The sequence below is a fragment of the Haliotis cracherodii genome, unplaced genomic scaffold, assembly GCF_022045235.1.
Source record: "Haliotis cracherodii isolate W230 unplaced genomic scaffold, xgHalCrac1.p SCAF_1, whole genome shotgun sequence".
Classification (NCBI taxonomy): Eukaryota; Metazoa; Mollusca; class Gastropoda; order Lepetellida; family Haliotidae; genus Haliotis; species Haliotis cracherodii.
Window position 1 is genome coordinate 78,250,286 of NW_027266264.1, and position 26,980 is coordinate 78,277,265.

At 39.8% G+C, this 26,980-nt stretch overlaps 2 protein-coding genes across 3 annotated transcripts in view; both read left to right on the forward strand.

Annotated features, from left to right (window-relative positions):
- LOC139478740 (unconventional myosin-Ie-like) overlaps window positions 1–19,811 on the forward strand; it is a 61,843-nt gene extending 42,032 nt beyond the window's left edge. Inside the window, exons 23-30 of one of the 2 annotated variants that reach the window (XM_071261386.1) lie at window positions 332–417; window positions 994–1,143; window positions 2,626–2,774; window positions 6,314–6,493; window positions 6,787–6,961; window positions 8,613–8,651; window positions 12,032–12,219; window positions 13,408–19,811. In XM_071261386.1, the coding sequence (XP_071117487.1) occupies window positions 332–417; window positions 994–1,143; window positions 2,626–2,774; window positions 6,314–6,493; window positions 6,787–6,961; window positions 8,613–8,651; window positions 12,032–12,219; window positions 13,408–13,484 (1,044 nt within the window). In that variant the 3' untranslated portion in view covers window positions 13,485–19,811. The remainder of the gene's footprint in view (window positions 1–331; window positions 418–993; window positions 1,144–2,625; window positions 2,775–6,313; window positions 6,494–6,786; window positions 6,962–8,612; window positions 8,652–12,031; window positions 12,220–13,407) is intronic. The other variant, XM_071261472.1, reaches the window with a different exon arrangement.
- Window positions 19,812–22,289: 2,478 nt separating this feature from the next.
- The window catches only part of LOC139469235 (uncharacterized), a 30,905-nt gene continuing 26,214 nt past the window's right edge, over window positions 22,290–26,980 (forward strand). Inside the window, exon 1 of the mRNA XM_071251376.1 lies at window positions 22,290–22,487. The gene's annotated coding sequence lies outside the window, so the exon portion shown is untranslated. The remainder of the gene's footprint in view (window positions 22,488–26,980) is intronic.

The following is a 26,980-nucleotide window of genomic DNA, read 5'->3' on the forward strand; positions in this document are numbered from 1 at the left end:
TAACAAATGGGCCAGACACCGGTGATTGTGTAAGATGCGGCAATTAGCTATGCAGAGTTGTGTCTCTTGGGAACACCAGAACAATAACACTATAGGTTCAAATCCTGGTTCACCCCAAACATGTTTCTAGGCTTGTCAGCACCATACCAAGCCTTATGGGTTTGACTCAAGTGATACACATCTTAGACCTGCATCACTTTGGGCTTTCCTCCCACATTTAGCTGGCATGCCGTGATATTCCTCGAAGTGTTGTTAACCCCAACTTTTAGACTCTCACTAAGTAACAAATGGATACAGCATGGCACACCACGTACCTGTCTCTGTGCTTCAGGTGAAGAAGGGGCCAGACAAGGGGAGGAAGGTGTTGGTGAAGAAGCGAGAACTGCCGATAGAAGCAATCTCCGGGGTATCTCTCAGGTAAGAAGGATGCCTGTCCACATCTCCTTATGGGGAGTTTTTGCATTAGACGGAAGTACTGAAGTGTATAGTGTTTTGAGAATTGTAAATTACTTCAAGGGTCGTTTAGTAGGGACCAATAGGCCTATTGTGTTTCATGCTGTTTAAGCAATCTCTGTCATTTGACACTAGTGATCACAAGAAGTACAGGAAAGCTAATTGACATGTAACCTGGAACAAGTAGAGTATATCATCACAGCTTAAATTTATTTCACATACTTGTTACCTTACTATGTTCGACCGACAGAAAAAAGGACGTAAATACCTCAGTTTGTGACTGACTTCTATATGAATAAAATGTATGGAGTCGGAGCTCTGTTATCTCTATACCAAAGACTAAGGAGGATCATGTATGGTGCTACAATTTTCTGTGCAGAGTTGTGTCCCTTATGTGTGCCAGGATCTTATGTTAGTGGGTTTGAATCCCAGATTCACTGTGGTATGATTCATCGTTTGTCATCCCAATTCCATGCTTGTGGTTTGGTGGCAAGAGTCTGGTTTAGTTGAGATATATGTTGACATGTTGTTCTCCTACAGCACAATGCAGGACGACTTCTTCATCCTCCACATCCAGGGGGACTACAGCAGCCTGTTGGAGTCAGTGTTCAAGACAGAGTTCCTCACCGTTCTCTCCAAACGATACAAGGACAAAACTAGCAGAGCCCTGCAACCCCAGTTCAGTGACAGGTGAGGTCCTATCATTTATCACAGGGGAGGGATGTAGAACATTGGTAGCACATGGTCCTGTGTACACCACACAGGTCACAGATCTAGTGAAGTTAAGTAACGCGGGTTGTGGCGAGTAGTTGGATGGGTGATCCCAGTGCTTCGGTCCTGCCCAACACTGAAGCACACGTAGCACATGGGGTGTTTTCATAGGTTAGTGACTTTGTTCGAAAATAGGGTACTCGGGTAGAATGAGGTGGTAATGTGACTGTTAACCTTCTAGCATCTGATACACAGCTTGGGTTCCCCAGGGAGCTGAGAATAAAAACCAAGTGCACACGGATCCACTGACAAGGGTAATGATGTAGATCTGTCATGGTCGAAGCGCACTTGAGCAGTATATATTGGAAAGTGCACAATACAAATTCATAATTTAATTTTTCCTGTTTGAGTGTCCCCCCCAAAGCAACCCTATGGAAGCGTATAAGTGCCACAGTCTAAATCTTTTTTTATCTTTTATGAAGATAATACTTAGATGTATGTATGTGTTATTATAATCATCCATATTGTATGATTGTTTGTTTGTAGTCTGGAGAACATGTTGTGCTCTCCTCTCTTTACTACAGTTGTAGTTTGATGTGTGTCATTCTCCAGTAGGGGGCACGGGTGGCCCAGTCGTCTAAGGCGCCGCGATTCGCTGTGCAGAGTTGCGTCCCTTGGGCACGCCAGAAACCTATGATTGTGGGTTCGAATCTCGGTTCGCCCCGATTATGTTTCTAGGTATGTCAGCACCATACCCGTGCTCGTGGGTTTCACCGAAGTGGTAAACGTCTGAGACCTGCATCACTTCGGGCTTTCCTCCCACATTAAGCTGACACGCCGTGATATAACTGGAATACTGTTCAAAGCGGCGCTAAACCAAACTCACTCACTCACTCACTCATTCTCCAGTAACTTTGACACATTGAAATGAAGATTTACTTTATTCAATGTTTAGATTATACCTCAATAAAGACATGTCAAGGTAGAAAGTCATTATTAATTAAGCCAGAGGTTATATATAACTGACCTGGAACTAGTGTCAATTACTCAAGAAAATATTGTTACCTTGATGAAAATATCTTCTACCTAGATGAAAGCATTATGTATGTAGATTATAGTATGATCCATGTAAATGTAACATCATCTTCGTAGATGAAAGTATCATCTACGTAGATGTTAGTATCCTCTACATAGATGATATTTGTTTTAGACTATGGCACTCATACACTTCCATACCACCCAGCCCAAATTTGAGTCTGTTTATTTTATGACATTCTCCAAGGATGCATAACTTTCATAGCTTTTGTGTATCTTTCAACAAAAACTAACGCTTCAATATTAGAATAACCCAACCTGTGAAAAATCTTTTAAAGCTGCAAAGCCATCACAATGATTGTCAGGATGTTATGCTTCACCTTATGTCTCTGTGTAACCCTTCTATGTCATGTTGTATGTTTTCAGCTTGGAGTTTCCAGTGAAGAAAGAAGGCTGGGGTGGTGGTGGAAATAGATCTGTACGCTTTGTTCAAGGTCAGGGTGATGAAGCTGTCCTCAAGCCATCCTCCAAGGTGTTGACCGTCAGTATTGGACAGGGACTTCCTCGGGACTCTCGTAAGTGAAGCAGGAGCAGCTGGCTGTACAGGATAGCTAGACTCATCAACAACTTGGCATCATTGTAGCTCTCATGTTTCATGATTTGGGAAAGACAGCATCCGGGAATGATTCATACAAGCCTAAGAGTGCATGGATTTGGTTAATAGAAGTCAGCATAGTGTCTAAGTGGAGTGTCCATGTCACACTTCGGCATGGTATCTGAGCGGGCTAGCACTATAAAACTGGCAGTAGTCTAGACTAGGACAAGGAGCCACACACGTGCATGCGAATTGTAACTTAGGTGCAATGATCTTCAACCATGGGTGTTGTAGTCCATGTGGTGACAAAACTCCGGGACAAATATCAGATACAAACTCTTTTTGAAAAATGTTTGTGATGTTTTGTTTTTTTAATCCTGGTAGTTTGTCCTTCAAACTTGTTTACAGGCAGCAGATATCGCTGTAATATTGCTTACTGGTTTTAAACCTCGTACACTCACTCGCCATGTATAAACCATGTTAGGGTTCATGCGAATGTTGATCTCTCTCCCCAGGGGGATTCTGGGTTAGAATTGGTCCTATGCAGGTCGTAAAAGGTGATAAAAAGTGTTGGGTTGTCAGGCTCTTTGCTCATTGTGGTTAGGTGAGGATTCTGTTCACAGGTTTGATCACTCGATTGTCTGGTCCAAACTTAAGGATTTACAGGCTGTCATATCAGTGTCTGAAATAACTGCCTACTTGTGGCTGCTTACATTTCTGTCGGGCTGCATGAAATTTTCCTCCACCTGCCTGACTGGTTGGCAGCTAATTTCTTAGCTCTTCAGTTTTATTATTTCAGCTGAATCAAAAAGAGATTTGTCTCTTTATTTTCCACGATTTTTCAAAAACTTATAATGCCTGAATGCGGACAGGTGACTTTGAAGATGGGTAGGCAGCATCTATGAGCCACCTGTCCGACAGTCCTGTTGAGATTTAAAACGACTGCTGGTCTGAGTGCCATCATTGCATAAAGGATCCGAGGTCACATACCACAAAGCAATCTTTCAGTTCTGACTGTCGTAAGTTTGTCTTAAAGCATGGGAGACATGATCGTGGCTGAGTACTAAAATTGGTTTGTGGAACTGTGCTCCGAAGTTCAGAGACCACCTGCCATACATGCATGGATGTTGACTTTAACCTCTTACACTCCCAGGTCCCGGTAGGAAGTTCAGAGACCACCTGCTATACATGCATGGATGTTGACTTTGACCTCTTACACTCCCGGGTCCCGGAAGGAAGTTCAGAGACCACCTGCTATACATGCATGGATGTTGACTTTAACCTCTTACACTCCCAGGTCCCGGAAGGAAGTTCAGAGACCACCTGCTATACATGCATGGATGTTGACTTTGACCTCTTACACTCCCAGGTCCCGGAAGGAAGTTCAGAGACCACCTGCTATACATGCATGGATGTTGACTTTGACCTCTTACACTCCCAGGTCCCGGTAGGAAGTTCAGAGACCACCTGCTATACATGCATGGATGCTGACTTTGACCTCTTACACTCCCGGGTCCCGGGAGGAAGTTCAGAGACCACCTGCTATACATGCATGGATGTTGACTTTGACCTCTTACACTCCCAGGTCCCGGAAGGAAGTTCAGAGACCACCTGCTATACATGCATGGATGTTGACTTTAACCTCTTACACTCCCGGGTCCCGGTAGGAAGTTCAGAGACCGCCTGCTATACATGCATGGATGTTGACTTTAACCTCTTATACTCCCAGGTCCCGGTAGGAAGTTCAGAGACCACCTGCTATACATGCATGGATGTTGACTTTGACCTCTTACACTCCCAGGTCCCGGAAGGAAGTTCAGAGACCACCTGCTATACATGCATGGATGTTGACTTTGACCTCTTACACTCCCAGGTCCCGGTAGGAAGTTCGGACCACCTGCTATACATGCATGGATGCTGACTTTGACCTCTTACACTCCCGGGTCCCGGTAGGAAGTTCAGAGACCACCTGCTATACATGCATGGATGTTGACTTTAACCTCCTACACTCCCAGGTCCCGGAAGGAAGTTCAGAGACCACCTGCTATACATGCATGGATGTTGACTTTGACCTCTTACACTCCCAGGTCCCGGTAGGAAGTTCAGAGACCACCTGCTATACATGCATGGATGTTGACTTTGACCTCTTACACTCCCAGGTCCCGGTAGGAAGTTCGGACCACCTGCTATACATGCATGGATGTTGACTTTAACCTCTTACACTCCCGGGTCCCGGTAGGAAGTTCAGAGACCACCTGCTATACATGCATGGATGTTGACTTTGACCTCTTACACTCCCAGGTCCCGGTAGGAAGTTCAGAGACCACCTGCTATACATGCATGGATGCTGACTTTGACCTCTTACACTCCCGGGTCCCGGTAGGAAGTTCAGAGACCACCTGCTATACATGCATGGATGTTGACTTTGACCTCTTACACTCCCAGGTCCCGGAAGGAAGTTCAGAGACCACCTGCTATACATGCATGGATGTTGACTTTAACCTCTTACACTCCCGGGTCCCGGTAGGAAGTTCAGAGACCACCTGCTATACATGCATGGATGTTGACTTTAACCTCTTATACTCCCAGGTCCCGGTAGGAAGTTCAGAGACCACCTGCTATACATGCATGGATGTTGACTTTGACCTCTTACACTCCCAGGTCCCGGAAGGAAGTTCAGAGACCACCTGCTATACATGCATGGATGTTGACTTTGACCTCTTACACTCCCAGGTCCCGGTAGGAAGTTCGGACCACCTGCTATACATGCATGGATGCTGACTTTGACCTCTTACACTCCCGGGTCCCGGTAGGAAGTTCAGAGACCACCTGCTATACATGCATGGATGTTGACTTTAACCTCTTACACTCCCAGGTCCCGGAAGGAAGTTCAGAGACCACCTGCTATACATGCATGGATGTTGACTTTGACCTCTTACACTCCCAGGTCCCGGTAGGAAGTTCAGAGACCACCTGCTATACATGCATGGATGTTGACTTTGACCTCTTACACTCCCAGGTCCCGGTAGGAAGTTCGGACCACCTGCTATACATGCATGGATGTTGACTTTAACCTCTTACACTCCCGGGTCCCGGTAGGAAGTTCAGAGACCACCTGCTATACATGCATGGATGTTGACTTTAACCTCTTACACTCCCGGGTCCCGGTAGGAAGTTCAGAGACCACCTGCTATACATGCATGGATGTTGACTTTGACCTCTTACACTCCCAGGTCCCGGAAGGAAGTTCAGAGACCACCTGCTATACATGCATGGATGTTGACTTTGACCTCTTACACTCCCGGGTCCCGGTAGGAAGTTCAGAGACCACCTGCTATACATGCATGGATGTTGACTTTGACCTCTTACACTCCCGGGTCCCGGTAGGAAGTTCAGAGACCACCTGCTATACATGCATGGATGTTGACTTTGACCTCTTACACTCCCGGGTCCCGGTAGGAAGTTCGGACCACCTGCTATACATGCATGGATGTTGACTTTGACCTCTTACACTCCCAGGTCCCGGTAGGAAGCAACATGTGAGTAATGGCAACCCACGGCGTCCAGCCCCCTCACACGTTCCTCCACCCGCAGGTGTGGCGTCACGACGAGGCCCTGCCCCTGGTAGACCTGCTCCACGCGCCCCCCAAGGGAAGGCCCCACCACCTCCCACATCCACGCCGCCATCTAGGAATCAAGGTAAGCTTGAGAAACAGGATCATGATGATCTTTATATTTCATCAGTAACTCTGCACTGTAGAACTGTTTGCTACATATGATGGTAGTGAAGTGGGTACTCATGGTAGGAGTAGATTGATGGATTTGTTTAAAGTAGAAATGTATTTGTGGTTTGTTTTATTATTACTTGGTGGATCAGATTGAGACACAGAGGGGTTCTGAACGTTCAGATTGGGGTATTTTGGTATAAAAAGGCTTGAATGGCTTATATTGGTATTCTTTAAGTGATATTTGTCAATCCATGTTCCTTGCAGTAAAACGTCAGTCTAGCACTGATATCCAGCAGAAGATATTGAGTCAGAGGTCCAACTCATCAGACAAGGCGCCATCGTTGCCCCGGGACGGAGCTCAACACCTGGCCAAGAATCTCAAGCAGGCCAACAACAACAACAATGACTTCCTTGCCACACCTGATGCAGGGATTGCTGGGTGAGTGACTCTGTGATAGCAAACATGTAGGAGATGTATGCAATGTCTTGTAGAGACGGGTCACATTGAGATATTGGTAGTGAGGTCAGATTGAGATATTGGTAGAGAGGTCAGTTTGAGATATTGGTAGAGAGGTCACATTGAGATATTGGTAGAGAGGTCAGTTTGAGATATTGGTAGATGGGTCACATTGAGATATTGGTAGATGGGTCACATTGAGATATTGGTAGAGAGGTGAGATTGAGATATTGGTTAGAGAAGTCAGGTTGGGATATTGGTAGAGGGGTAATTTTGAGATATTGGTAGAGAGGTAATTTTGAGATATTGGTAGAGAGGTAATTTTGAGATATTGGTAGAGAGGTAATTTTGAGATATTGGTAGAGAGGTCAGATTGAGAGATTAGTAGAGAGGTCAGTTTGAGATATTGGTAGATGGGTCACATTGAAATATTGGTAGATGGGTCACATTGAGATATTGGTAGAGAGGTCAGATTGAGATATTGGTAGAGAGGTCAGATTGAGATATTGGTAGATGGGTCATATTGAGATATTGGTGGAGGGGTCAGATAGAGATTGTAGTAGAGAGGTCATATTGAGAGATTGGTAGAGAGGTCAGATTGAGAGATTGGTAGAGAGGTCAGATTAAGATATTGGTAGAGAGGTCATATTGAGAGATTGGTAGAGAGGTCAGATTGAGATATTGGTAGAGAGGTCAGATTGAGAGATTGGTAGAGAGGTCAGATTGAGATATTGGTAGAGAGGTCATATTGAGAGATTGGTAGAGAGGTCAGATTGAGATATTGGTAGAGAGGTCATATTGAGAGATTGGTAGAGAGGTCAGATTGAGATATTGGTAAAGACGTGAGATAGAGATATTGGGAGGGAGGTCATATTGAGATATTGGTAAAGAGGTGAGATAGAGAGATTGGTAGAGAGGTCAGATTGAGATATTGGTAAAGAGGTGAGATAGAGATATTGGGAGGGAGGTCAGATTGAGATATTGGTAAAGAGGTGAGATAGAGATATTGGGAGGGAGGTCATATTGAGATATTGGTAAAGAGGTGAGATAGAGAGATTGGTAGAGAGGTCAGATTGAGATATTGGTAAAGAGGTGAGATAGAGATATTGGGAGGGAGGTCAGATTGAGATATTGGTAGAAAGGTCAGATTGAGATTGTGGTAGAGGAATCATACTAAGATATTGGTAGAGAGGTGAGATAGAGATTTTGATATGCCTGATTGAGTTATTGGGTAGATTTGATTTTATAGTTATATCAGAGCAGTATGAGTAAGGTCAGATGAGGGGTCCTCGGAACATGTACATGTCTGTACACTTCACAGAATCTCCGTTCTGCCACACGTTGGCATTTCAGTCCTCACTATGAATCACTGCATGGGGTGCAAGAAAGGCTCGGACATTAATACTTACATCAATTATCACTGTTTCATCTCCCTAATATGGTAGTACTGAGAATTTCAAAATTCATTTACTTTATTCCCCAGAACGAAGGAAAGAAACAAATAACAGTTGTTGTTTAGTTTGCTACTAACATAAACTGCCGCATATCTTCCTTATTCCACATCTGTATATTTGACATGTCCTTGACCTTGTATGTGGAAGCACATTTGAACCCTGACCATTCTCCATTTAAGGCGAACTACTAAGTTGAGTCAGGAGAATAGGAAAAATGAGTAAGTTGTGCAAGTGAGAGGACAAGTACCTGCTGCAGTAGAATGGTGATGTTGGTGTTGTGTTGTGGTGTTGGTGTTATGCATGATGTTGTGCTTTTGTTTCTTTATCCAAATGCTTGAACCACATTCCCTTCTCATAAGAGCCTGTTGTACATGGGTTATGTATATAGAGGGTCCATGTTGGCCACAGCACCTTGGGATTCCAGGGCTGAAGGGCCCCCAGTTCCCCATGCTTGTTATAAAGGCAGGTTAGACTGGAGTGGTTACAGAGTGACAGCGTGATCATAGCTGGACATTCTGGATTTTATGTTAACCCTGAGGCTGCTGGGTTAATATGAAGTGTGTCAGGAAGTGAAGTACAACAGTTCAATACATAAGAGTTCAATCCTCATTCTTTGTTGTTTTATTGAATATTGTTTTGATTTCTAATTTGTTAGATGCATCTGTATAGACCTGTATGTACTTTTTTCCTGAAAATTTGATAGGTGTCTTCAGTTGTTAATTTCACAACCATCCATAAAACTTGTTATATCTTGGAAAATATTGGTCCATTTGTTTTAAAACGTTAAGAATCAGGTACAAGATCACCACAAATTCTTTGCGTATACATTTCATGATCTAATAGAATAGGAGTTATGACAATCGTAGCCTAAAGATTGCTTTGAGTCTGACTGTCCTACCAGAAAGGATGGACTGTAGATTAGCTATCAACCGCTAGTTGGACTCACTCAGAGTTGATTATTTACATCCCAGTGTGTCAAAGCTGGAATATTGCTGCCTGTAGAATTCAGTCCAGGACTCTATAAGTTCCCAGTACTCAATGCTTGTTATTATAGGTCAGTAGCATTGGGGTCTGGTGATTGGCTGTAGTTAGTGCTTGACAGGTGACTCTTCAAAACACCTAGTGCTCATACTGTTGACCTCTGGTGGCATGCTCCAAGCTGGATAGGAATTGGAGACCACCATGTATAAATACAGATGTGATACCATATAGCATGTGCATCCCTGTAAGGATTCCAGAGCAGAATATATCTTCAGTACCCCATGTTTGCCCTTGCTTGAGGATTCCAGGGCAGTTTTTCATTGAGGATTCCAGGGCGGTATATATCCCTAGTACCCCATGCTCGTCTCCCCATGTAAAATTCCAGGGCAGAATAGGGCCCCAGTACCCCATGCTTGTTTCCCATGAGGATTCCATAACGTGTGACCTGGCTATAATGTGTCACTGTACCCCAGTGATTATTCCTTTTGCTTACAGGCTGTCAGCAGCATTCTTGCATACACCAAATCAGTAAGAGTGGAAGGGGCTGACTGGGCTGAGGCACCACAATTTGCTTTGCAGAGTGGCATCCCTTTGGCATGTTGGGATCCTATGACCGTTGGTTCAAATCCCGGTTCACCTTGATCATGTTTTAATTTTATCAGCACCATACCCATGTTCTGGGGTTTCACCAGAGTGGTAAATATCACTTCTGACTTTCCCCCCACATCAGTTGGACATGCCATGTTACATGCCGTGTTACAAGCCGTGAAACTGAAATATTGTTCAAAGCAGCATGAATGATAAACTTACACATCCCATAAAAGTGGATCATGTCCTCCTCTGCTGGGAATGTCCTATGCTCATCAAGGCTGTTATGTTTAGTGTGGAAGTGGTTCCTGCTCTCACAATGTTCTAGTTCACGCGTGTTCGTCTCAGCCTGCTTGTGTTGTGTACATCACTAATTCACTGCTGTGGTCTCGCTGTTTCAGGCTCTCTTGCGTCGATTCAGCACTTCATCGCACTTGTTTTTGTTATTGGCACAATTTTCAATGCAGAATGTGAATTCAGTGGTGACAATCAGGTCATTTTAGATGAAGCATAGATAAGAAGCAATGTGGAAATTATAATTCTGTTCTATATCTCCCTGTATCTGAGTTTGAATTCATATACTGTTCCAGAGATGGTCTGCAATATTTACCTGTACACGTCCATGTCATAGGGTCTGTGAGGTAGAATATGTCCCTAGCACCCCATTGCTGGTCGAAAGAGGCGACTAAATTGGGAACCCATGAAGATTGTGGGTTAGAATTTGTCCTTAGCAACCCATGCTTGTGATAAGAGGCCACTTGATGGATCCGCGATCAGACTTGGTGAAGAGGTTGATGGCATGTCAACCTACCTAACCTAGCAATGATCACCCTGACAGAAATATGAGAATTTATGCAGTTTGGTGATTGAAAATATTCCTTGATTTGTCTTAAATCTGTATCGGTTTGTGGTAGTGTCAACGATAGTTTCAAGGAAAATATTTTGGCATGCCACATTTTAGACATCATTGATCTCTGGTTTCAGCCAATGACGTGCATCAAGTTTGACTCCGTATGTTGGCACATGGCCTCTGATTTCAGTGTATGACCCGCATGAAGTTTGACTCTGTATGTCAGGAGCTGGCCTCTGGTTTCAGCATACGACCTGCATCACGTTTGACTCTGTATGTCGGCACATGGCCTCTGGTTTCAGCCAATGACGAACATCATGTTTGAGTCCGTATGTCAGGAGCTGGTCTCTGGTTTCAACATACAATCTGCATCTCGTTGACTCCGTATGTCGGCACATGGCCTCTGGTTTCAGTGTATGACCTGCATCATGTTTGACTCCGTATGTCAGGAGCTGGTCTCTGGTTTCAACATACAACCTGCATCTCGTTGACTCCGTATGTCGGCACATGGCCTCTGGTTTCAGTGTATGACCTGCATCATGTTTGACTCTGTATGTCAGGAGCTGGTCTCTGGTTTCAACATACAATCTGCATCAAGTTTGACTCTGTATGTCGGCACATGGCCTCTGGTTTCAGCCAATGGCGAGCATCATGTTTGACTCCGTATGTCAGGAGCTGGTCTCTGGTTTCAACATACATCCTGCATCTCGTTGACTCCGTATGTCGGCACATGGCCTCTGGTTTCAGTGTATGACCTGCATCATGTTTGACTCGGTATGTCGGCACATGGTCTCTGGTTTCATGGTTTCAGCCAATGCATCATGTTTGAATCATCTCTTTAAGAAAATCATATCTAGTAATAACATAAAGCTGTGTCATGCTGTGATATAACTGAAATATTGTTGATGTGGCATTAACACACACACACACACACACACACACACACACACACACACACACACACACACACCACTTACTTACCAATCCATACATCTTGCATATTTTAGACATGGATTTATTATTAATTAATTATGAATTTATATAGTGCACTTTCCAATTTAAAAATACAAAATGCACTAAGACCATGATCAATCTTATAACCCCGCTCACAGTATCAGTGTGCACTCTATTTTCATTCTCAGCTCAGTTGGGTATTGACAAATCTATTTTGTGTTCTAGGATCTTGCGCAGCAATCAAAGGAAGAGTAAGGCCAAGCCCAACCCTGGTGGAGGCCGCCCCCGCCCGAAGCCCAATCTGAAGCCCAAGCCCACGCTGCCTCAGTGCAAGTGTCTGTACGCCTATGACGCTCAGGACACGGATGAGCTCAGCTTCAATGAGGGAGATGTCATAGAAGTTGTCAAGGAAGGTAAGAATTCTAGTTCTGGTGTGCCCCGCCATGATATTGCTGGAATGCTGCTAAAAACGCTGTAAAACCAGACTCACTCACTTGCTCTAGTCTTGATATAGCATCTCACCAGAGGTAGACATCATGAACTAAATCCAGCTAGTTCATTCTGCACTGGCGACCCTGTTGTATAAGGCATGGCAATTTGGTATGCGGAGTTGTGTCCCTTGGCATGCCATAACCTTACCTTATATGGGTTTGGAATCCTAGATTTGCCCAGGTTAGGACTCTTGGTTTGTCAGCACCGTACCTGTGCTCTTGGGGTCATGTGGGAAACTTCTGACAACTCCACATTAAGCAAACAGGCCATTCTGTGACTGAAATATAGTCCAAAGCTCCCTAAAACCAAACACTCATTCACACCTTTTCACTTGTCTTCGACTAGGGTCTAGTGACCATGCCGAACACTATTTGCTGTTATATAAGTAAACAATTAAAAGAAGGTGGTAATTATTTTTGTTAGATATCTAATTTCATCTCTCTAAAATGTTAGGTATCATATTTTCTCTCTGGTTGTTAGATATCAATCTTGTTCTTTCATCTGCAATTTCGGGGCACAGGTGGCCGAGTCGTCTAAGGCACCGTGATTCACTGTGCATAGTTGCATCCCTTGGGCACGCCAGAAACCTATAGTTGTGGGTTCGAATCCCGGTTTGCTCCGATTATGTTTCTAGGTTTGTCAGCACCATACCCGTGCTTGTGGGTTTTACCAAAGTGGTAAACGTCAAAGACCTGCATCACTTCGGGCTTTTCTCCCACATTAAGCTGACACGCCATGATATAACTGGAATAATGTTCAAAGCGGTGTTAAACCCAACTCTCACTCACTCACTCACTCACTCACTCACTCACTCACTCACTCACTCACTCATCTGCAATTTCAAGCTGCACTCTTTGAAGGTGAGAAGAGCTCAGCTTCTACTAGAAACAATTGTGACCAAAAAGCAGGAGTCTTGTGGTCTGCCTGAAAAAGAAGTCCTAACACCAATTTAGAGGTCATGATTCAACTAGGGATGAGCTTCTTCCATCTTCTGTACAACCTATAGATTTCCTATCAACTATGCTGCTTCTGTGTGGGTTAATGCAGGACTATGTCAGCACTCAGCTGGTCTGATTGGATATATTGACAGACTGTGCCTTTTGTTACAGACCCTGCTGGCTGGTGGCATGGCAAGCTGAGGGGGAAGGAAGGCCTGTTTCCGGCCAACTATGTAGAGAAGCTGTAACTACACAACAGATGAATAGACAGGTTCATATACAGAACAGACTGACGGACGAGCAGGTCCATCTACTGCTACAGAACAGACGGACAGATGTACAGGTTCATCTGCTGCTACAGACCAGCGGTCGGATGAACAGGTCCATCTACTGCTACAGACCAGACAGTCAGATGAACAGGTCCATCTACTGCTACAGAACAGACGGACAGATGAACAGGTCCATCAACTGCTACACACCAACTTTTGAACCACCCCTTTCAGACCAGGTGTGACTCCATGTACTGATCCTGCTAGACAATCCTGGTTAAGGTTCAGTGTATACACATTCGCTCTTGAAGGGGTGGTGGTAGCCTGGTAGTTAATGTGTTGGCTCTCCAGGCCAAGGGCCTGTCATCAGTTCTCATCATGGGTGCAGTGTGTAAAGCCACATCATGACATGGCTGGATTACACTCACAGTGGCACTTTGTCTGCTGTTGCTTACATACAGCACCAGGGGGTCTCTTTAATAAGTGTGATAGCCGCTTTGGGTGCTTAAAGAAATTATCATGGATGGGTTCATGTCGGAGGCGTAAATTAACCTTTCAGTGTTTGAAGTAAGGTGCTCTTGTCCCAACTCAACAGATAAGAGATTTAATGTTTCCTTATATTTATATACAGGATGAAAAATATCAAGGGCCCCAAAATCAAAGAGCCTGTTCTACATTGTTAACCAGGTTAAGCTTTTGACAACATCATTATAATAAAGAAATGACAAAATCTACCATTGGGAAGGGAATCTCTACACTCTATTTTCATAATGTATGGGACTTCTGTGTGTTTCAAGGCAGCTTGACCAGATTGTATTTAAAAGATAGGTACCAAGGACGGGCAGTTAAGAATTACTGGTATTTGCTACTCAAAAGATGTTTAAAGAACACCAATTTTTTTTTCATTTTACTATTGTTGATATGTCATGATATGACAGATTAAGTAGCTATAGATATATGAAAAAGTTGGGTGTATATTTAAAATAAACATGTTGGGAATGCTTATTTGACTTGGGCATTTATTATGGCATGTGGGAGGGCTTAATACTTTAGGAATGTTCGTGGACTTTTATTCCATGAGAAAACATTGATAGTGTGAAGATCCTTTTTGCTGGTTTAAGGAATTTGTTTCTTTGAAAAGTATGTAATGACTGAGATGTTATAACGTTGGTGAATAGCCTGATCATTTTCAATTGTCATTCATGATCCTGTTCATATTAGGCTTTAAAAAATAAAAGAATTGGTTCTCAGGCAATGGCTTTTGAAGATGTTGTGCGGGGGGTGTATTTTTTTTTAGGCAAGGGTGGGTGGTTGTTCAAGCTCTTATGTTACCAAATTTTGTTTACATTAATTTTGGCAAAATTATGTTCTTAAGTATTGTAGCATTTCCCATCGGGGGTCATGTGTTCAAGACGCTGAACATTTAAAGATTGTTTTATCAAAAATTAAAATGGAAATAAATATAAAACGTGTGGCGGACTTTATGATAATGTGGGCGGAGCCTGAGATTCAAGACTATTATATTTTTTAGTCTTATTGACTCATCATATGATTGTGTTCAAATTAAAATTTAACATTGCATTAGCATTATTTCAGCCATGTAGCGATGAGTTGTGTAGGATTGAAATAGTCCGTATGCTGTACCAATTATGGGATGTTGGTTCACATGGGAGTGTTCCCATTACTATTAAGACACTGGTTTGACTTCCCTTCATGGGCATTCAACACTTGGTGCCCCTGTCTTTGTTGGTCAGGGAAGATTTATGAAAGTAGTGCTAGTCATTATGGGAAGGTATCATTGCTCACCAATTGGCTATGGTCAGTTTGAAAAAGGAATTACTAGATTCAGTGGAATCTGTCACAACCAGACTTAGGATCACTGGCAATGGTGGACTATGGAATGAACTTTTGTATAGTTTTAAGTAAATATTGTCTTTGTTATAGTGTGTTCATATTCTGACAGGATGGCATTAAACGCCGGTGAAAATAACACTTATCCTGACCGTCGCAAACGAAACTTAACTATGGTCACATATGATCTTGTTAAGACAGATTCCACTGTAAGTATGCATGATGTTATCTGCAGTGAATTATATGACAATTATGTTTGTTGCATTTGATAGTAGCTTGTTTTTCACTGAAACAAAGAATATCTTAAGTTTTACTGATAGCTATCCTGACCTAGGGTTCACAATTACCACTGAAGACAATTGCTGTTATCTTCTTGCATAGGTGTTGATGCAGTGAAAAAAGCGGAGGCATCTCTGTTTACAGATAATTAACATAGTAACCATGGTAACTCATACGTAGAAATAACATTGAAAATAAAAATAGCATAGATAACTAGATACTCGTCTTGGGAGACCCTTGTCCTTTGAACATAGCACTTGGTGACGATCTTTCAGGCATGTCATGTCTGTGGTTTGATTAACGTATGTTACATGGTGATAATGATCAGTATTATGTTGCAAATACATATTGATTCAGTCTGCAGGTTCATGGGATATTTGATGTCTGGTACCAAGTTCTCTCAAGCCCAGGATAAACACCACTCACCCCCGCTTGATATTTACCAGGTCAAACAATGATATAGAAACGTAACAGGTAGATACCATAGGCTGAATGACTGTGGTCTAGTGTCAATAATGAACCTGCCTCTTACGATTACTGTATGTGTCTTGCTGTGCTGATTTCGAGGCTCGTTCACACAAATTACTGCTAGTTGATCAAATATATATGCAGGTAGATTTTCTGCACGAAACCTTTTGTTTTGAAAGTAGAATTACTTTATGAATAGATTTTATTCATTCATATTTACAAACAAGGTTTGTGTGTGATATCTGAAAATAATGAAAATCAGATGATCTCAATATTAATTTCTTGAAAGGGTGATAATTTGTTTCCACCAAGTATTACATAGATAAAACAAATATTATCTTATACAAATGTAACAGACAATATTCCAATTAGTGGATAATGACACAACTTGGCGAGAAGTCATATAGACTGGATCAGAAGTCCCTAACTTCAGAAGTCTATCTGATTTCCTTTAGTCCAACTCAGGCCAGGGTCAGTTCAAGGTAAGCAACTCTAACTGATCTCTATGACAAGGTGATAACTTATGGACAGGAAGAGATGCTCTGTGATGTTATATACACTTGGTTGATATTTGTGTATTGAACGTGTGTTCTATTTAACAGAAACACTGCATATTTACGATCATTTTATAGATAATTACTTCTTTAGTTTTACTATCCATCCATATTTTTGTGCCTTGGAATATTAGATGGGTCATGCTCTGTACATTTTGTTGTGGAGACCATGTAAGTTAGATATCCTATTTCAGATATATTTTATACAAAACAAGTCTGTTCCGCCCATACAACACACACTGTATATTGAAATGTGGTTGGACATATTTTTGGACAGTGTTTTCAAGAGTCGGTTAATTTCATATTCACATTCACATGTTAATATACAATATGGAATATGTTGACTGTGCCTTCAAATGTTGCGATTAAATTTTAACTGTAGGACGATATTTGCATTACTCTGAGATAGGGGTGTCAATGATTGGAAAGTTAAGTGTCAATATATCTTCTGTAAGTATCACAATATTTTGATTATTAATAAAAATAGATATTCTGTATATGTAGCGATAAAATTTTCTCTCTCGTCCTGCAATTAATCAACTTGATGCTATATATGAACTAGGCTGATTCTTTAAATGTTTATTATTGAATTTTCTGCTTTCTCGTAATTCATCTAACCATGGTAATCTTAATATTTGTAAACATTTTTGTGGCTTTGAATTATTATTTAGTATCGATATTCATAAAATTGTATCCGTAAAGTATCGACATTAAACGTGTATCCATACATCGATATTGTGATATCCGATGACATCCCTACTCTGAGGACAAAACATGAAATGGAAACATATCTGGGAAGAGATTAACCATATGCAGTGGACATCCTGATCTAGGGGAGACAATCATACCGTATAGTAAGAATTAGGTTTCGTATAGTTTCATGAATATTCATGTATTCAGTGCATGTACAATCTCAGCTCCAGACTCTCTCTGCCATGTTACCTTCACTCAGTACTCAACACTTACATGTCTGTATTCATTCTTAAGTCATACTGGAAGTAGAAATATGAGATACCAAGTAAGTAATGAACAGCTGATTCTCTGTAGGTAGGTGTATACTCCCAATCTGATGCATTTGATGTCTGAAATGAAAGCAATAAACTGTCTACTGTTTACAATCGCCTGTAAATGTTGTTTTTTATATACAGTGTATGATGAATATAATTAGTAAATCTAAGTTTATTTTGTACAAAATATATGATCTATGTTAGTAGATATTTCATATGTATATACCTTCTTCTGTATATATGCATTTATTTTGTTGTTATTGCCTTATTCTCATGATCACGAGGTAAATTGTCTTTTCAAAACCCAGGGACTGTTGATGATACCTCTTATTGATGATTCCCAAATACTGTTGTTTACAGTAAATGTACGACAGCAGGATGTCATTATTTTTTCTATGTATGTTTTGTAATACTGTATGTGATAAAATGGAATCCTAATTCATGAAAACAGGGTTACTGTGCTAATATATATTTCTATATAGATCTGAAATAATCATTGAACACAAATTTTTACAATTCATAAGTTAGAAAATTCACCCTTCACAAATACTTTTAAACAATTTGTAGCTGGGTCTGGTTTAGTGTCATTAAGATGGCTGGCTACACAGATAACAGTCAATATAGAAGTGAAATGCAGTCTTGCATGGTGTCATGTGACCTTAAAACAGTTTGGCCTTTATGAATTTATTATTATATTTTTACATATGAATTAAATCCCTATGTCTCTCTTCATAATAAAGATCAGCATTTCAGGTCTTGTTTAAGTTGCTATTGTGACTTTAATGTTTACCCTTTAGAGACAATTTTGAAAACTGAAAAATCCCTGGGCCATTTTTCACAAAGTGATCTCAGCGTTAATACTCTCGTAACTGCAGTACTTTAACAGAGACTTACGACAATCGTAGTGCTGAGATTGCTTTGTGGAATGGGGTCCTGATGCATTAACACTACATAGTGCTAACTACTTCATGTATGTTCTGGTATATAGGCAACATGTCCCATATGAATACAAGTTATAATGACCCAATTATACATGATAGGTACCTCCTTCTTAGGTGCTTGAAATAACAGGGTAATGGTCATAATTTTTTTTTTCTTGTCTTCAGATAAATTATATATAAGTGGTTTGTCTAAAGTTTGATGTCTCAAACTTGGGGTTCATATGTAGACTTGGTTAGTTTTCTCTTAGAATAATGTTGGTATTACCATCCTGAAGACACACGTTTTTATCACAGTTTGATTCAAATAATTACTGGAAAGGATTCACAACTATTCTGTCCTGGAAAAGAGGCAATGCAAGTGTTAGCAATAAGTGTGAAGTTCTGCATACCACAACAGTGTCAGCAGATGCTGCAAAGTGGTATATGACACATTTCTTTCTTTTTGTCAGCAAGATTTGTTAGATGAAATACAGAATGAGAATTGCTTTTAATTTTGTCATTTGTATTGTTTTAGATTGGATTTGTTTCAGATGGGGTTTGCTTTGTATAGTTTGTTTGCTGAAATTAATCTATTTCCTGACCACGAATTCCTTCATCTTCCCGAGGCAAGAGAGTTAACTGACTACTAAAGTCCAGTTTCCACCCTTGCCGAACTAGGCTGGTATTATGGAGTTACATTTTGGCTGGACTAATAAGTCTATGCATAGTCCAATCCAAATCGTGCACCGAAATCGAAATTTGGTTCGTAAACTCTCGTGCAGATTCCTTTAGGGTTTGATATTAGGGTTTGAGTTAATATCAAAATTATGCCCACCTCACTTAATGAAGTGACAATTACAGATAGTAGTCAATAAATAAATTAATATGAAAATATCTTGGAAGTCCATAGTACATCCTGAAGACAGAGTTATAAAGAAAGCGTATGCAAAATTTGTGTAAAATTGTATATTGATGAATGATTCTTGTCCCTTGAATTTATTGTTTGTATAGAACACTGGGCATGATATTACCCATATTGACGACATTATGTAAACATTATAACTGTTCCTGACCATGATCACTTTCATGTTGTATATTATAGCTTCAATTCTTTATACATATGTGTATATGCTTGGCTTGGACTATTTAAACTATGTACACCTGTTAAGCCTTATTTTGATATCATTCTATATTATCTTCATTATGCATTCCCATTTTCAATAAACATCAACAGCAATGGATGCGTTTGTGTTTTCTGTTCACAGAGCTTTGTATTCCTCAGTCACGCTGAAGACGGGGGTTACACTCCCAACATGGGTACAATGTGTGAAGCCCATTTCTGGTGTCCCCCGCTGTGATATTGCTTGAATATTGCTAAGAGCGGCGTAAGACCATACTCACTCACTGTATTCCTCAGTGATATGGCAAAGATTAGCCCCATATATGTTACAGGGAATAATATAATCAGGGAATATGTGTAATCCCTGAAATTTTCAGGGAATATATATTTAATGTCTGATTCACTCAGGGAATATACATAATCCCTAACATTTTCAGGTATTATACATATTCCCTGATTTAATATCAAGTTTTTATGGACATATTTCCTGAAATTACTTTTGAGGCTCTTATATAGTCAAACTTGATAAAAAAAAGCCAAATTATTTATGAAAAGACAAATTTATTTGACATGATAACAAATACCTTTCACTTTACTTATATAACAATTAGTCTTCAGTGTAATCAAAACAATGCTACATCAAACATAGGCAACAATTACTCTTGTACAGGTTTTTTCGGAAATTCTCCTCTAACTCCATCTTGAAAATGTGAGGTAATTCTGTACCGTGCTGTTTTGGGGGTTTAACGCCCGCTTCTACCACTGGCAATTTCACAGTCGGGGTAGGTGGGGAAAATAATAAATAAATAATATTTTAATGTAGGTAAACACCATACCCAAAAAACTGTAAGTGAGAGGGGCACAAACTAAACAACTATGGCTATAATGTACAAGTGTATTAAAATATAAAAAGAAAAAATAAGTTAAATGGTAATATATTAAGAGAGGTGAATTTTGTAAAAGGATTTAAGGCCTGAAAAGAGTAGAAAGTGCTATATAATCTATCCTAGTAATTGTAAGCTATACTTGAAGGAAAGGTAAAGCATAGTGGGAGGTAATACGTGATGTCAACAGTTTTATACCTTGAATTTTGCATGTTGTTGCAGATGCAAACTTGTTTTTTTTTATAACTATTTTTTTACTTCATATTCTAACACTGATTTAGGGATTATGTATATTCCCTGAGTGAATCAGACATTAAATATATTCCCTGAAAACTTCAGGGAATACACATATTCCCTGATTATACATATTTCCTGTAACATATATACAACTGGAGAACACTAGGCATCACCTCCTCTTTGGTTTCATATTTTCATTATAAATGTATGGGAACACCCAACATCAAAGCAAACCACAGAAAGTAATAAAATACCAAATACGAAATGACCTCTGCAACACAACTACTTATGTTTGGGTGTTTCTTTGGCTGGAAACCTACCTTAGCAAAATTTTCAAATACAATATTTTTCATTATGAAAACTTTGTTCACCCCAATGCAACAATGCATGTGAGTCTTGTGAATAAAAAGAAGACATTGCTATAAAGTACTACTTCTTTTGGAAACTATGCTGGCAAGAAGACTATTGAGCCAGTTAGACAGGGGTTTTGTGATAGATGTCAGATGATCAGTATTGGTGTTTCTGTTTTTCAAAAGGAGTACTGGTCTTTGTTTTAAAAACCAAATGTGTCTTGTTGACAACCCCCTATTACCCAACACTACCTGGATATGCCCACTGAAGGTCTCAAGGGTGGGTACAAAATGTTCAATAATGGACGGTCTTACTGGACCCCTTGCAAAAGGTATTTAGAAACACATATAAATTGATCTGATCATGAATACACTGAAGCTGTATCTTTACTCAAAACATATAAAAGTCAGAATGAATGTGCATATAGTCAGAAAGATATGCGAACATTATCGACTTGAAGGTAACCCAGCCTAAGTTCCCGTCCCAGCCCTTTTACTTGGGAAATAAAAACATTCTTTTCACTATTTTTTTAAGAAGTAGTAAATAAGCAGAAGATTTTGTGATCATTAAAATTTAAGAATATGTGTGGGGATTTTCATGTCAGAAGGTTGTTTAACACTAGTTAGCAATATTTTAAACAATATTGACTAATTGAGTCAGGACTAGACAGATATACCGATAGCCTGAGCAACCATCGACACCATCATGTGATGACAAGTCACACTTGAACCATTAGATCCCTTTAGTCATCTTCTCCAGAAGTAAATCTCAGTAACTTGTAAAATCTGAGCTGTGGGCAAAACGACGCCTTGCTTGCTTTCCTTTAAAAAAAAAAAGCCGCCGTTCACAGCTGGTTCTCGCCATATCAAGATTCCGTTTTCGTCAAGCCAGCCGCCGTTTTCTAGTTAATTCTGATTATCCTTAATGTAAACCTCAAACTCTTTTTGCTATTAAGAGTGATGTCTTATCCCCTTATAATTTGAAAAGGAAGCTCCATAAAAGAACGCATCGACGATTGTTTACATTGGAAACGGGCACATTGTACTTCCGGTATCGTGTGACATGCGCACAAGGAAGTGCGCTATGTTTGAATATCCGTTTTGTGTTGACAATGTGAAATATGTGTTGACAGCGAATGGAAAGTAGGGAACAGGACCAAAATTAGACAAAAGTAAACCTTTGATTTGAAGACAGCTGAATACTGATACAAATACAGATCCATGGGAAGGATGGGACATGGCGTTTTCGTCTCAAACAGCTGAGCTAACGAACTATACGTCAAGATGCTTTTGGAAACGCGTGTTTTGACATGTAAGCATAACATATTTTACTCTAGTAAAATCCTACCCCGCTTCAATGTCATTGCCCTCGTAACGCTGTCTGAACGTTATTTTGCCGCACATTCAACTGTGCGTTGATGGCCTTTGCTTTAGATTGCATAGATTGCTTGGTTATGCACGACCTTGCAGACTATGTCGGAGAGACGATCAACGAACGTTGTGACATTTAATAAGGCAGTGATTGACACTGTCAGCATCAGCGAGGCGAGGGTAGATCATTGGCCACACTTGTTTTGCAATTGAAAACCTACAGAGCAACCGGGAATTAAAGTAGGAAACAACATGGTACATAAAAGGCATATTGACAATGAACCTGAAAATTCTAAAGGGTGCCCAAGATCTAATAGAAGAGCCTGCACACTATTGGTCAAGCGTGATGCAGTAGGCCTCTTTCAATTCTGAAATAGCATACACATGGGCAGATACACTTCGTGAACAACTTTCTCGGATTTGGAGTAAACAAAAAAAGCCAAATATGCAAATGAATCATATATGCAACTGATGTATCTTCGTTTTAAATGTTTTCGGAAGATTAAAAAAAATTCATAATCATCTTGCTAATCACATGAACATCTGTAAACTATCCCACTCGCTTATATGAAAAAAGACTTTATCTTAAAAACAAGCCATCATCTGGAATATTCTCAATGTCTGTGTGAAGCCACACACCTTGGTATAACACAAGTAATCTCGATAAACATGGCTGTCCAAAACCACATTATGTTGGAAAATATATGATCCAACTATATATTAACTTTCAAATGATTAACTGAAATAGGGTTACCGAGCATGAAGAGTAGGTAGTCACTAATTGGTTCATTACTTGTTTATCTAATGCATATTGACAATATTACATGACATTGAAATTAATTTCTTGGGCCCTAACAGGAAATATGAGTTTACTCTAAAGTAATTAAATGGTGTAGAGTAAGATTTGATAATTACTTTAAGAATAATTACAGGACTTTTATATTTCTTGTCACAAATGTTGTACAATGAATGTGTCTAGTACTGTACGTCCATTCTTTACATTAGTGTGTACTGGATGCACATTTCTGCGTCTTGTGAAACCCTGATGCGATGAAAATTTACTTTCTTTCTGTTTGATGAGTTTGTCGTGATGTTTCATTTCTGTGTGTCATACATGAATCTAGAGAATCTGATGGATTATTGAATGGAGCCTGCATCAACCTGTCGCTGTCACCTGAAAATTTGCATAAATGGAAGTGAATATTTCAGTGTTTCAGCCAGACTGTACCCATGCAACATTCATGCAGATTTGTGGAAATAGGTGCTAAAATATATATTCAAGTGGGTATACAATGTCACAACAACAAAAACAGTTATTAAATTTACACAACTCTAGTACAAAAAAATCTAAATATTTTTTTAACCAGTCTTTCAAAATTATAAGTCACTTCATCATCCTGTGTCATAATAAAGTTGGTATTCTTTCAGATATTGTTGGCACACTTGTGAAAAGTAAATATGCCAGTCATACTTTTTGGTAAAGTTCCTGGCGGCAGCATTCATATTTTGTATTAATTAATTGTGCTCAACATTGGCTTACTAAACTGCCTCTGTAAATATGAAACACTAACAGTTTCGTTTGTTTTATAATCTTACTTTGTATCAAGAAACGCCACAACTGGCAAGATGTAAAATGTTCAATGAAAACTGACAACATTGTATTACTACACTAATGAATGCAACAAAGAAAATAACTTTGATGTCAGAATGAATTAACAAAACTGCTAATATTTCCCATTTTGTTGCAAAAATCTGATAATTGGCTTGATTAGAATTATTTTTTGAGAATCTGTGGTATGACTTCAAAAGTATTGTATGGAATTTCATTAAAAAAGACAACTTGAAATAAATTTGCTTGACTATGCTAAAACTATAAGATCTAGTCTTTCAAAATCCACCTCTTCCGGTAATTACAGACCTTATAACATTTAACATTTGAATCTGTGTATTGGGTATGTGTGCATCAGGTGTGTATTACAACAGTGATAGCTGACATAGAGGTAGGTGCGTGTGTATATCGGAGAGGTAACAAGCAGGTGTGGTAATTGGCAAGTATGTGGAATGCCCTCCTGAGACAGTGTGGATTATGTGAGATTATCTGCCTTGGTGTGGGGTGTTAACTGTAAATCCCTCCCCTTTAGCTGCTGCCTAGTATTCGAATACAATTGTTTCAGGGGATACCAAGTAATTCCAATACTTTCCCAGCTAAGGACCTGGACCTGGCCAGTTTTGAATTGTGGAATGTGGAATTATGAAGTTATTGTTGCAGTTATTAAATGAAAATTTGTCGCCATTCATAACATGTACCTTTTACATATATCATGATGTATGTGACTGATAACAAAAAATAATAAAATGATGATAACATCATTCTTTTGAACATGTACCAGTGTAATTCACATCATAGATATGATAAGTTTATGAAAATACAGATATGTGATATTCAACATGTTCAATCTAGCTAGATTGCACTAAACTGACTTATTCATATTCAATGTCATCAAGTATTTCTATGTGAGCCTTTCACAAATATATTGTATTTGAATTTTAATTATTTCATGTTGATTCTCCCAACATTGAGGTTCAGATGGTGACCATCCATTGTTGATGATGTTGCTGTATGGTCCCTGATGAAGTGGAAAACCCTCACTCACTCAGTAGGCTCTTCTTGCATGTTTGGATTATGTATTTGACTACTAGTCCTTAGGATACCTTAACTATTGAGCAGTTTGGCAAGGACTATAGGACTAGTGCCAATTTCTAACGCTGGAACTTCGATTATGAGGCAGTATGTGATATGAAAGCAATACTTTGATCCATACATAAGAATGAGAATCTTTACTCATAATGACATGCACAATTCACAGTCCATTGTACGATATAGCTACCCAAGCTGTGGCTCTCTAAACACAATATTCAGGATATTGTGGATTTAATTTCACAGCTGTAAACATGGTTAATGTGTATAATTAGTGTCCCATTTCTGGCTTATGTGGCGAGATTGTGGATATCATCCGGAGAGGATTAAAAGCTTATAAACTCAAATCATACCTAACAAACCCTGACAATGTTTCACTGAAGACGCTGATGGCGCCTACAAGATCCCTGACTCAGAATACTCATTAGGGATAACGTTACACCATCTGACAGGCACCCATCTGGAACCTGTCCTGGAGTCACCTTGGATCACAGATAATGACTTATTAATCATTCTAGTGGAGAATGATAACTAGACAACAATCTCTTGTATTCTTCTGTCGGCATACCGCAGGAGGACCTTTGACAAGGTGTATGTAAAGAACAATACAATCTCTGGAGCAGGTAAATAGTTCTGTTAGCATGTTTATCAGAAAAATGATCTCAGTTCGGCATGTCTTGATTCATAATCAGCCTGATGTTAAAGTTAAAGTTCACATCCTTAGAATATCCTTATTTTTTTTTTTTCAATTCATTCTTGGCATTATGTGTCATAGTGTCTTGGCTGATATGATCATGATGATCGGGGTTTGTTCTCTGAAATAATGGCTACTTTGATGAGACTAAAGCCAAAGAATTGTCATTCTTTATCATGTGTATATATTTAGATATTTACACATTGAGTAACATATTATGTAACCTTTCAAGTATACATATGGTCAATAATTTAACAACAAAACTGTTAACAGTTTGAAATGTCTTCTGAACATTCTGAGACAATAGGTGCCAGGTTTAGCTGTTTACTCTAAATGATCATAAGATTTAAACAATCATTTAAAAGTTACATGTATGAGCAATAGCAAAACATAGTGTACATAGATGTTCATGTGCAGTTATTGGAGGCATCTAACCTTTCCTTCAAATAACTAAATATTGAGTAAATGTTTGAAAGTGCTGCAATGGAAAATCTCAAAATCCTGAGCATGCTAAGGATATAGGAATCCCATTTAGTAACACAATCAAGATTTGGATTGTCAAATACATGCTTATTCTTCTGATGTTTTGCTGTATGTACATTCTGAAGTTGTTTGGTTAGTTGGTAGAGCATCTGCCCAGAGAGGGGAAGGTCGGTGGTCCTACCTACATCATTCCAAAAGACACTAAAAGATGGTACTTGTTGTTACCCTGCTTGCCACTTGGCATTATGGGGATAAAACATGGACTGGCCGGCCCGGAGTCAGAATACTGTGTCTGAATGGAGTAGCTAGGTATTTCAGTGTGCTAGCACTATCGTATCAGCCTGGCTTGAGTCTGGACATGCACAAGCAGCCACACATACACGTGCATGCAAGTTCCATATGAATGAAATTCCAAATTGATGATTTAAACATTTTATCCCCATTTTACCTGATTTCCTCTCTAGTTCATTTCTTTTTTCATTATTGTCAACAGAAATCATGTCCCTATGTAGTATAGAAATACACAGGTTATAATCATACCAAAAGATTAAAGAGGGCT